General features: G+C 47.0%; 1 protein-coding gene across 2 annotated transcripts in view; it reads right to left on the reverse strand.

Moving 5' to 3' along the window:
- LOC120918834 (protein MTSS 2-like) overlaps nt 1-12,637 on the reverse strand; it is a 172,878-nt gene that overhangs the window by 22,283 nt on the left and 137,958 nt on the right. For both annotated transcript variants that reach the window (XM_040330670.1, XM_040330671.1), the window contains exon 9: nt 11,647-11,744. In XM_040330670.1, the coding sequence (XP_040186604.1) occupies nt 11,647-11,744 (98 nt within the window). The remainder of the gene's footprint in view (nt 1-11,646; nt 11,745-12,637) is intronic.

Below are 12,637 nucleotides of genomic sequence, written 5' to 3' on the forward strand. Positions count from 1 at the left end.
TAACTTAGGGCGCAAGTTCGGTATTCATAAAGCACCTGCACCCTAAGTTACGGCGGCGTAGCGCATGTGGTCCGGCGTAAGCCCGCCTAATTCAAATGTGGATGATGTGGGCGTGTTTTACTTAAATTACTTATGACCCCACGTATGACGTTTTTACGAACGGCGCATGCGCCATCCGTGCAAGAATCCCAGTGTGCATGCTCGAAATGACGCCGCAAATCGTCAATGCTTTAGACGTGAACGTAACTTACGTACAGACCTATTCGCGAACGACTTACACAAACAACGTAATCGACGGAAAATTTGACGCTGGCCCGACGTCCATACTTAACATTGGCTACGCCTTATATAGCAGGGGTAACTTTACGCCAGGAAAAAGCCTTACGTAAAAAAAATGCGCCGGGCGGACGTACGTTTCTGAATCGGCGTATCTACCTAATTTGCATATTCTACGCGTAAATCTCCGGAAGCGCCACCTAGCGGCCAGCGTAAATATGCAACTAAGATACGATGGAGTAAGAGACTTACGGCAGTCGTATCTTAGCCAAATTTCAGCGTATCTTGCTTTCTGAATACAGAAAGAAGATACGCCGCGTAAATTCTAGCATGTGCCGGCGTATCAATAGCTACGCCTACGTAAATTGTTGCTGAATCCGGGCCGTTCTGTTTTTTTACACTGATGGAAAAAAGTCCGATGCGGCCCACACACGATCGGTTTCTCCGATGAAAAAAGTTAATCGGACTTTTTCATGGGGAAAAAAAACGATCGTGTGTACACAGCATTAGGCCCCGTACACACGACCGAGTTTCTCGGCATAATTCAGCCAGAAACTCGACGGGAGACGTATTGTGCCGAGAAAACCGGTCGTGTGTACACTTTTCGCCGAGGAAACCGACGAGGATCTCGTCGGGCCAAAAAGAGAACATGTTCTCTATTTCCTCGTTCGTCAATGGGAAAAGTTGGCTCGCCAACATCCTCGGCGGCTTCACAAGGAACTCGACGAGCAAAACGACGTGTTTTGCCCGTCGAGTTTCTCGGACGTGTGTACGGGGCCTAAGAGATTTTCTTATGTATGGGTTCAGATCAGACAAACAACTCTTCCTGCTTAATCCCTGTATTCTACAAATGCTGCCATTTGGCTCACAGATTCTAAACTGCAGGGATTTTCTTTCTGCATGCTAAGGAGAGAGCATCTTGACCCCTGTTTCTCACTCTCTCCCCCATGAGTCGTTAGCCTCCGACAAAAGGGTCAGAGCTATTTTTAACAGCTGCAAACAACAGAAAAAAAGTCGCCCCCCCCTTCCATTTGCTCCGTGACTTTCCAAACATCTGTTAAAACTCTTCCCGAGGAAGAGGTCTGCGGGGAATTGGCAGCCAGTCAGACAGCGATGCCATGCGCCTAGATGTGCAGGCTTGTTTCCGGAAAAAACAAAACAAAAAAAAAAAAAAACTCACTTCACAACAAAAACAATAGATCAGAATGGAGAATTCGGGAGAGGGGCAGAGAGTGAAAGGTGGAATGACAAAGGGAGGGGAGCAGACAGAGCCCAATACAAAGCGGAATATACTTCTCATGACTGACGCACAAAGTCTCACTCTATTCTCCCACCAATAGCATTTACTGGTAGCAATGTTTCAATCTCAAGCTGTAAATGTAACCAGTTTTAAAAGATATTTAACCACTTGCTTCCTGGGCAATTGGAACCCCTTCCTGCCCAGGCCAATTTTTAGCTTTCAGCGCTTTCACACTAGACGGGAGAGACAATTGCGCGGCCATCCAACACTGTGCCCAAACTAAATATTTATAATTTTTTCCCCCACACAAATAGAGCTTTTTTTTTGGTGGCATTTAATCACCACTGGGGTTTTCATTTGTTGCTAAACAAAAAGATTTTATTACGTTTCATTGATGTGTGCCGATGAGGCTGCACTGGTGGGCACCGATGAGGCTGCACTGGTGGGTGCCAATAGGTGGCACCATGGGCACCGATAAGGCTACACTGGTGGGCACCGATGAGGCTGCACCAATGAGGCTGCACTGGTGGGCACCGATGAGGCTGCACCAATGAGGCTGCACTGGTGGGCATCGATGAGGCTGCACTGGTGGGCATCGATGAGGCTGCACCGATGAGGCTGCCCTGGTGGGTACTGATGAGGCTGCCCTGGTGGGTACTGATGAGGCTGCCCTGGTGGGTACTGATGAGGCTGCCCTGGTGGGTACTGATGAGGCTGCCCTGGTGGGCGCCAATAGGTGGCACCATGGGCACCGATGAGGCTGCACTGGTGGGCACCGATGAGGCTGCACTGGTGGGCATCGATGAGGCTGCACTGGTGGGCATCGATGAGGCTGCACTGGTGGGCATCGATGAGGCTGCACCGATGAGGCTGCACTGGTGGGCATCGATGAGGCTGCACTGGTGGGCATCGATGAGGCTGCCCTGGTTGGCGCCAATAGGTGGCACCATGGGCACCGATAAGAAAGAAAGTTCACCGCTCAGAGGTCCCAGAGAACTGCAAAGTGGAGTCCAAACTCTTGGGTGCAGGCACTGCAATAGTATGCAAAAATGTATAAGAATGTATAAGAAAGAACCGGGACGGCCGCACCCCAAAAATAAAAATGTGTTCCTTTTAATAAAAACTGGTCACAACATGGATGTCACAGCAAAAAATCAGGAAAAAGGGCCAACGCGTTTCACACTCTCATACAGTGCTTATTCATAGCTATGTTTTGCAAACAGGTAATTTTTCTCCTTCATTGATGTGTGCCGATGAGGCTGCACTGGTGGGCGCCAATAGGTGGCACCAATAAGGCTACACCGGTGGGCACCGACGAAGCTGCACTAATGAAGCGGCACTGGTGGGCACCAATAGGTTGCACTGATGAAGCGGCACCGATAAGGATGCACTTATGGGCACTGATAGATGCCACTGACAGGTTGCACCGATTTGCAGCACGATCAGCACTGATGTCCCTCCAACAGCAGCCGCAGCTTCTTGTTCCTTCACGCTGACAGTGTGAAAGACAAAAAAAAAAACAAAAAACGATAACTGCATTTGTTTATTTACGGGTTCATTGGCTGACAGCCGATTACGTGGTAAGGGGTCTGCTGTGATTGGCCCTTTACCCGATGATCGGCCGAGTCTCACAGACTCGGCTTTCATAAAGCACGCTGTCGGGAAGCGGGAGATCGTCTATGGACGCCCTCCTGGCAATTTAAACCCACGCTGTAGTCCTCTTTCGGCTATCGCGGGCGGCAACTGGTTAAAGTCATGACTACATCCTTTTTATTTTAAATTCTTTGAGACAAGCCAAGCTAATCTCTATATTTAATAGCTCAATATATAAATATTTTATACAAAGCATCCTTGCCTTTAAATGTCCACCTGCAGTCACTTCTTCCCTCTACTCTTCATAAGTGGGCAGCCTAGCCCCTACCTTACCCCTTTTCTGCAGTGTTGCTTGGGGCATTAAGTCTCAGACACATGGGTGTAGTGCCAGCCATAGACCATAGATTCAGTAGGAATCGGCCATAATTCGAACCGTGTATGGGCAGGCTGAAGGAACCAAGTTGATCGATCAAGCTGGGTTCAACCAGCCTGCCAGATTTGACTTGCAATCATCGCTAGTGGCTGATATAGCGGCTAGCAATAATCGCAGTCACCGCCGGGAGAAGACAGTGGCTCAGTAAGAGGGATTCCTGCAGCAACACTGACTGTTGGTGGGGGAAAGCTAGCAAATTTCTTTCCTGCAACCCATGGTTGCCCAGACACCTGCAGCAGGGCCGCCATCAGGGGGGTACAGGCAGTACACCTGTATGTGGCCCGGATGGCAACCCCCTTTAAAAAAAAAAAAAGGGGTCCGGAGGCCCACAGGGTCCCAGATGGCAACCCCCTTTTTTAATTTATTTTTTATAAAAAAAAATATATATATTTTTTTTAAATATATTTCTATTAAAATTTTTATTAAAGGGCCAATTTTTTTTTATTTATTTATTTATTAAAGGGCCCAGAGGTTTCTTTTTTTTAATTTAAGGGCCCAGGGGTTTCTTTTTTTTTATTTAAGGGCCCAGAGGTCCCAGATGGCAACCCCCCTTTTTTTGTAAATTATATATATATATATATATATATATATATATATATATATATATATATATATATAAATCCAATTAAAGGGCCCAGAGGTCCCCAGGGCCCCTGATGGCAACCCCCCTTTTTAAAATCTATATAATTTATTTTTATTATATTTTTTTGTAAAGGCCCCCCCCCCCCGTTTCTCAATTCCAGGCGGCAGCACCCCCCCCCCCTCCCCCGGTTCTCTGCTCCAGGGGGCCCGTGCCTAAAACTGTGTAAAGGGGCCCCATAATTCCTGATGGCGGCCCTGACCTGCAGTAATGGGAACTTTAGTTTTAGCGAGATACTCCTAAAGGGATGCAGACATTGCAACTTTTCCCATCAGAACACACAGAGTGTACCAGGTGATTATAGTGAACACAGACCTTCCTATACAGAATCAGTCAGCAAAGGACATGGCAAAACAAACCGCTATTCCATCAGAGCAGAACAAGTTCAAATTTGCAACAGAGTTTGTTAAAATCCTTGCAATGTACATTGATCCCCCGGGGGGGGGGGATTATGAAGATACACTTTAAGGGAGTTCAGCTTTAAGCGCCGCTAACTCCTTCTCCCACCTGGAGCTCCCTCTGCCGGGCCAAGAGACAAGCTCGCTGCAGCAGTCATAGGGAGTTGGACTCTTCCCCAGACTGACATACTGAAGGACTCTCAAAGCTCCTGGCCGGAGCATGCAGACTGTACAGCTGGATAACAGATTCTACTAAAGCAGAACTTTATTCAGAAAATGAAGTCCTGCTAGATCACTTCAGGCTGGTCTCTTCTGCAGGTATAGCTATGCAACACATTAAAGATAAGTGTCTATACTGTTTAATATCCAGGAATGCACAGTCTCACCCTTCTCTGCACATGCTCAGTTGCTCTTTATTTTTTAGGCACCGTGGCAAAAATCAGATCCGCTAGAGGCCGGTCACCTGACAGCCTAAAGATTTAATGCTGCTCAGGGGCTCTGGGCTTCAGCAAAATGGCAGCGTCCAGCAAGAAGAAACAGGAGAAATGCTGGAGGCATTTACAGCACACACTAACTTTGGTAGCATAATTATTATTGAGGAATGCAAGTTCCTTGCTAATTTTTTTTTTATCAAAGCAGGGTTTTACCCGCAATTTAATTTTTTTACAAGTCAGCAGCTACAAACACTGTAGCTGCTGACTTTTAATAAGGACATTTACCTGTCCTAGGAGCCCGCGATGTCGGACCCCCCGACATATTTGTGCACAGCCTATTGCATTAGGGTGTGCACCCCAAAGCTCCAACACATATGCGTTTGACATATTTACCTGCCTCTTCCCCACTCTCCATCCTGAAACAATGGGAGGAAGGGGGGACCCGGGCAACAGAAAGAAGAGGAACAGGGAAAGGAGGGGTGGCGGGGTGACATATATTGGTACCGATCCCCTGTATTTTCCCCCTGTGGCAGCTAAATGTTGACAAAAGGGAGAGGAAGAGAACCCTACTTTTAGCTGCTGCAGGAGGAAAATACAGATCATTTCCATTAAATTCCACCCCCACCACCCCTCCTGTTCAGGTTCTGAGGGTCAGCAAGGAAGGAGTGCGGTTTACCAGTCACCTGATAAAGCACAGTGGTGTAGTGAGTAGCACTTTCGCCTAGCAGCAAAAGGGTCTCTGGTTCGAATCCCGACCACGACACTATCTGCCTGGAGTTTGCATGTTCTCCCTGTGCCTGCGTGGGTTTCCTCCCACACTCGAAAGACATGCTGGTAGGTAAATTGGATCTTGTCCAAATTGGCCCAGTATATATATATATATATCTGTGTGTATGACTGTGTGTCCCAAGCATGTCGAGATCCTACGGGGTAAAATGACCGCACCAGCCAAGCAGACACTGGCTGGAAAAAGCGCCTAGAGGCGATTCAGTTCGCATGTGTAGCGCCATACAAGTCATTCATTCACCTGCCCACCAGACAGGTTGCTAACCCCAGGATTAGGGTGTGCCCAGGCACACCCCTTGCGCACGCCTATGCCCCCCCCAAAGGCGGATGCCTCGATCCTGGCAGCTCCCGGCACTGCCATCCTTACTAAGGGAAACAGGCAGTGGAGCCTTGCAGCTTCACTGTCTGTTTCCTACTGCGCATGCGTGAGTCTCGCAGTGCTTTTGTGAATGGGCGGCCACTTTCTGGGATACACACAGTTCTCAGAAGGCAGCGTGCCCCATTCCCCAGAAGACACCACGATGAGTACGAGGAAGAAGACCTGCCGTGGACTGGGAAGAGGCAGATTAGGAACATACGCATAGCAACTGGCATTTCATTTTTTCACATTTTTTGGTGCAATTTTTATTTCTTTAATTTTTTTTTAAGGTGCAACTCCACTTTAAGTTGTTATGGGTACATTTCCACTTTAAAGAAGCAAAAGGTGGATTTGATCAACAGTCAACGCAGATCTTTTAACTTCTAAGCTGAAGCAAGTGGTAGTAATGACAGACGAGTGGATTTTATTTGTCCCAAACAAGAGATTTCAGCCTATTCTTTTCTCAGAGCGAGCGGACAACTACCGACAAGTCTGGAACAAGTAACATCTTTTCAGTGTTGTCATCTGAGAGGTTTCTGGAATCATTCATGGGAAGGACTTATTGGCTGAGTCATGGAAACATTCCATGCAGGTGTTTACCATTTAAAGAATCAGAAAACTGAAAAACCGTCCCCCCCGACTAATAAAGAGCTATTTATAACATTGGCAAAAGTGTATGTAAAAGTTTCTTAGGAAGTGAGTTATCCAACACGCCTATGTGCCGTTATCATAATGAGAACCATAGTTGGAAAGCAGAATTCTCAATTTTTTTTTCCTCAACAAGGCTCGGTTCACACTGCCGCGACCAGACAGTCGCACAACTTACGGTGCGAATTTGCCAGGCAACTTGAGTAATACTAGATGCGACTTTGAAGAGACATTCAGGAAATGCTTCTTATGTCAGATCCAAATCACATCAATATAGATGAGGATCTAACTTGGAGGCAGCTTCCAATAAAGTCTATGAGGACAAGTTGGATAGAAGTTGTCTCGAAGTTGCCATGCTTGTCACTCTGACGAGGTGATGTATTTTTAAGATATGTGTTATTGTATAAGATAAGATTATTCTAGATTTCATCCTATTTTCCTTTCCAACGATCCCTGAATGTGTCCTGACGAAGCCTAGCAGCGAAACGCATTGACGCACAGGGGTTCACTTTGTATTATATATTCTCTATATGTGTTTTTAGTTCTCCAAAATGTTTTTATGCACCATGTATAAAAACTTAAAATAGATTTTGTAATATTTTGACAATATTTTTTCATTGTGCCTTTAAAGTCCTACCTGTGGGTCACTATATAGTGTCCCTTTCTTTACGGATGTGGCTACATGAGTGCTTTTTTCTAATTTACAAGTCGCCTCGAAGTAGTACTTTTCTAAAGTCAGAGCGACTTCAGTAGTGCTAGTTAAAAGGGTCACTAATTTTTTTTTCTTTAAAATAACAAACATGTTATACTTGCCTCCACTGTGCAGTTTGTTTTGCACAGAGTGGCCCCGATCCACGTCTTCTGGGGTCCCTCGGCGGCTGTCTCTGGTCCTCCCCGCAAGAACTCATCACATTCATGCGAGAGAGCTTGCATGGTGATGAGTCCTTGCGGGCGCGCTCCCATGATACAGCGAGAGGCCATAGCCTCTCACTGTATCACTCGGCGCGCCACATCACTGGATGTGATTGACAGCAGCGCCAGCCAATGGCTGCGCTGCTCTCAATCCATCCGCTCTAGCCAATCAGCGGCCAGGCTGAGCGGCGAAGAGGATCTCGGGACCGAGCGCGGGACTTTCGACGGGTCAGGTAAGTAAAACGCGGGCTCGGGGGGGGTTGGCATCATCAGATGTTTTTTCACCTTAATGCATAGATTGCATTAAGGTGAAAAACTTTTTTTCTTTACAACTCCTTTAAGACAGCTCTCATTAACTAACATGGGAATTCACATGTCACGCAACTTGAAGTCGGATCCCAAGTCAGCGTAAACCGAGCCCAAGACCCCATTTACACGTTTTAGCGCTACAAATAGCACCTGAAAAAACTTTATGAAACAAAAAAGAAATAGCACCTGAAGACCCCTCCCTTTCATTTGCATGAGTGTTTTCACACTGGGGCAGTGCGCTTGCAGGACATTAGAAAAAGTCCTGCAAGCAGCATCTTTGGGGTGGGTTTTTAGCATTGTAAAAAGCGATCCAAAAACACCCCAGCCCATTGTAATAAATGGGCAGCGCTTCCAAATCGCCCTAAAGCGCTTAGAGGCTTAGGCCCAGATTCACAAAGGAGATACGACGGAGTATCTCAGATACTCCGTCGTATCTCTCAGAGTATCTATGCGACTGATTCATAGAACCAGTTACGCATAGATATCCCTAAGATCCCCGCTGGGGGGAGTTCGCGTTGTAAACCAGCGTCGGGTATGCAAATTAGGAGTTACGGCGATCCACAACGTTTTTTCGCTACGTCGCCGCTAGTCGTCGTTTTGGGTGCCTTAACTTTAGACAGCAAACGTATTGCTGTCTAAAGTATAGCCGTCGTTCCCGTGTCGAAATTTAAAATTTAACGTCGTTTGCGCAAGCCGTCCGGGAATACGGAATTACGCTACGCGCGTCACCGTTCGGAAAAATGACGTCACTGCGCGCAAAGCACGGCGGGAGTTACGAAACGGAGCATGCGCAGTAGGTCCGGCGCAGGAGCGCGCCTAATTTAAATGGCACACGCCCATTTAAATTACGCGGGCTTACGCCGGAGGCCGTCGGCGTAGTTTTCATCGCAAGTGCTTTGTGAATCAGGCACTTGCGATGAAAACTTGCGGCAGTGTAACGTATCTACTAGGGTTGTCCCGATACCACTTTTTTAGGACCAAGTACAAGTACCGATACTTTTTTTCAAGTAGTCGCCGATACCGAATACCGATACTTTTTTTTAAATGTGTCCCCAAATGCAGCCATGTCCCCCCACATATGCAGCCATGTCCCCCACATATGCAGCCATGTCCCTCTAGCCATGTCCCTCACATATGCAGCCATGTCCCTCTAGCCATGTCCCTCACATATGCAGCAATGTCCCTCTAGCCATGTCCCTCACATATGCAGCAATGTCCCTCTAGCCATGTCCCTCACATATGCAGCCATGTCCCTCTAGCCATGTCCCTCACATATGCAGCCATGTCCCTCACATATGCAGCAATGTCCCTCTAGCCATGTCCCTCACATATGCAGCAATGTCCCTCTAGCCATGTCCCTCGATGCGGAGGCGCGATGCGGCGGGGGGGGAAAGTATTCTATTTAGGTATCGGGGGTATTTGCGCGAGTACGAGTACTCCCGCAAATACTCGGTATCGGTCCCGATACTGGTATCGGTATCTGGACAACCCTAGTATCTACGATACGTTACGTCGCCGCACTTCTACCTGAATCTGGCCCTTAGATACCATCTGCCACTGAGCCCTGAACTGATTGCTATTTTTCTAAAGACAGGGGCCCGGATTCACGTAGAATCGCATATCTTTGTGCGGGCGTAACGTATCCTATTTACGTTACGCCTCCGCAACTTTTACAGGCAAGTGCCGTATTCTCAAACAAAAGTTGCGGCGGCGTAGCGTAAATAGGCCGGCGTAAGCCCGCCTAATTTATATGTGATAGATGTGGGCGTGTGTTATGTAAATTTTATGTGACCCCACGTAAATGACGCTTTTTATGAACGCCGCATGCGCCGTCGTGAAAGTATCCCAGTGCGCATGCTCCAAATTAACCCGCAAGAAGCCAATGCTTTTGACGTGAACGTAAATGACGCCCAGCCCTATTCGCGAACGACTTACGCAAACGACGGAAAATTTAAAAAATTCGACGCGTGAACGACGTCCATACTTAACATTGGTACGCCTCATATAGCAGGGGTAACTTTACGCCGGGAAAAGCCTAACGTAAACGGCGGATCTGTACTGCGGCGGCCGGGCGTACGTTCGTAAATTCGCGTATCTAGCTGATTTACATATTTCTAGGCGTAAATCAGCGTACACGCCCCTAGCGGCCAGCGTAAATATGCAGTTAAGATTAGACGGCGTAAGAGACGTACGCCGGTCAGATCTAATACAAATCTATGCGCCTGATTGAAGAATCAGGCGCATAGATATGACGGCTCGGACTCAGAGTTACGACGGTGTATCTGGAGATACGCCGGCGTAACTCTTACGAGAATCCGGGGTGTGCAGAGTTCACTTCTGACCCTTTAATTATAGGGTCACTTTAAATAAGACTGCTAGAGATTACTACGTCAGCGCCTTTCGATCATTTTGTGGATTTATTTTTTTACGCATTTCATGTTATTACGTGTTCTATTATGTAATACTTGATTATGTTGATAACCCCTTCTTGATCACAATATGACTTTATAAGTCCAAACATAAAATGACCCTTGTTGTGCAGAACTAGGAATTGCAGGAGAAAACTAGGAATGTTCAATAGAGTGTGTTCCTAGATTGATAGCAGCAGCAACCATTGTCAATCAAATCCATTGACACCGACAGGGGCAGGGCAGAGTCCTACTGTCTGTGCCAAGGGACGCTGCAGCAAAAACACAGGAGCATGCCCGCAGGGGTGCCCCAATGGAAAGTGTCTCTCCATGGGGACACCTGATAAAGGGGAGGAGCCAGGACACCCCAGAAAAGGAGGACCGGGGCCGCTGTGTGCACAACCCTTGCACAGAGCAGGCAAGAATAAAACATTTTTTTTTTTATAAAATTACAAATCGAACTTTTACAATCACTAAGGTAAAAAATATTTAGGCTTTAGGACCACTTTAAAAGATATGTTCACTCTTTGTAAAAAAAAAAGATAAAAATTCAAATAACGAATGCACATGCAGGTAGAAAAATGTGCCTTATATTTTACACTGCAGTGTGTAAAGCACTGCACCCGCGATCAGCAGACTACAGGTGCAATGTTAGGCTCCTGCAGACACTCAGTACAGCCGTCTGCTTGTACCTTCCAGGAGGATGCTCACCAGCGCCCTCGCAGTTCATAGAGTACTAAAGGCGCTCTGCCCTAGTGGCAGAAGCACTTGTAGTTCATTGACAGAACTCACAGAACCCCGAAATGTTTTAAAAAAATGGAACAGCAGGTAAAAAAAAAAAACAAACAAAAAAAAAACGGAACAGCAAGATCCAAAGCCGCCGTCATGGAGGGTCAGAGGTCAGCTGCTCCAAAGTGACATGTTAAATGTTATACCCTAAATACAGGAGCAACAGGTTACAAAAGGTGAACTTATCCTTTAATGCTGATCCAAGAACATCATTTATCAAGTAAAAAAAATACAAAAGAAAAAATGAACAGCTGCACATTTCAGGGGGGGAAAAAAAAAGAAAAAAAGAAGAAAACTTGAATTTAATAATAGAACAAAGTGTGGGTGTGAGTATCTGTGTGTTCAAGAAGGGACTGGAAGCTGGAAAGTCATTCGCCCCCTGGCTAGGCACCCTCCCGCCGCAGCAAGCCTCTGTAGAATACCTGTTGGTGCTGGTCTTCCGTGATAAGGTTCCACTTGGAGAGGCGGGCGGAGTCTGGTAAATGAAATTGTAATCGGAGTTCTTCAGATCGTGTATCACCTGGAAAAGCAGAAAATGAAAGAGGAGCCGATTATTTCTCACAAAATTTCAGGGCAGGAGGCTGTGCAGCCAGTAAAGGGAGGGCATGAGGGCAGACGCTGCCAAGTCATCAGACCCCAGAATTTTAATGTGCACACAAGTTTACACACACACACACACATACACATACATATATATATATAAATAAATAAAAGGATAGTTTTAAAGAAAGATGGCAGCTGGGAGAAAAAAATATTATACACATATACACACACACACACACACACACACATATATATATATATATATATATTTGACACTTGCTGCAGACTGTCACCCTGCACCACTGACACTTGCTGCAGACTGTCACCCTGCACCACTGACACTTGATGCAGACTGTCACCCCTGCACCACTGACACTTGCTGCAGACTGTCACCCTGCACCACTGACACTTGCTGCAGACTGTCACCCCTGCACCACTGACACTTGCTGCAGACTGTCACCCCTGCACCACTGACACTTGCTGCAGACTGTCACCCCTGCACCACTGACACTTGCTGCAGACTGTCACCCCTGCACCACTGACACTTGCTGCAGACTGTCACCCCTGCACCACTGACACTTGCTGCAGACTGTCACCCCTGCACCACTGACACTTGCTGCAGACTGTCACCCCTGCACCACTGACACTTGCTGCAGACTGTCACCCTGCACCACTGACACTTGCTGCAGACTGTCACCCCTGCACCACTGACACTTGCTGCAGACTGTCACCCCTGCACCACTGACACTTGCTGCAGACTGTCACCCCTGCACCACTGACACTTGCTGCAGACTGTCATCCCTGCACCACTGACACTTGCTGCAGACTTTCATCCTGCACCACTGACACATGCTGCAGACTGTCACCCCT

The sequence above is a fragment of the Rana temporaria genome, chromosome 12, assembly GCF_905171775.1.
Source record: "Rana temporaria chromosome 12, aRanTem1.1, whole genome shotgun sequence".
In the NCBI taxonomy this organism is placed as follows: Eukaryota; Metazoa; Chordata; class Amphibia; order Anura; family Ranidae; genus Rana; species Rana temporaria.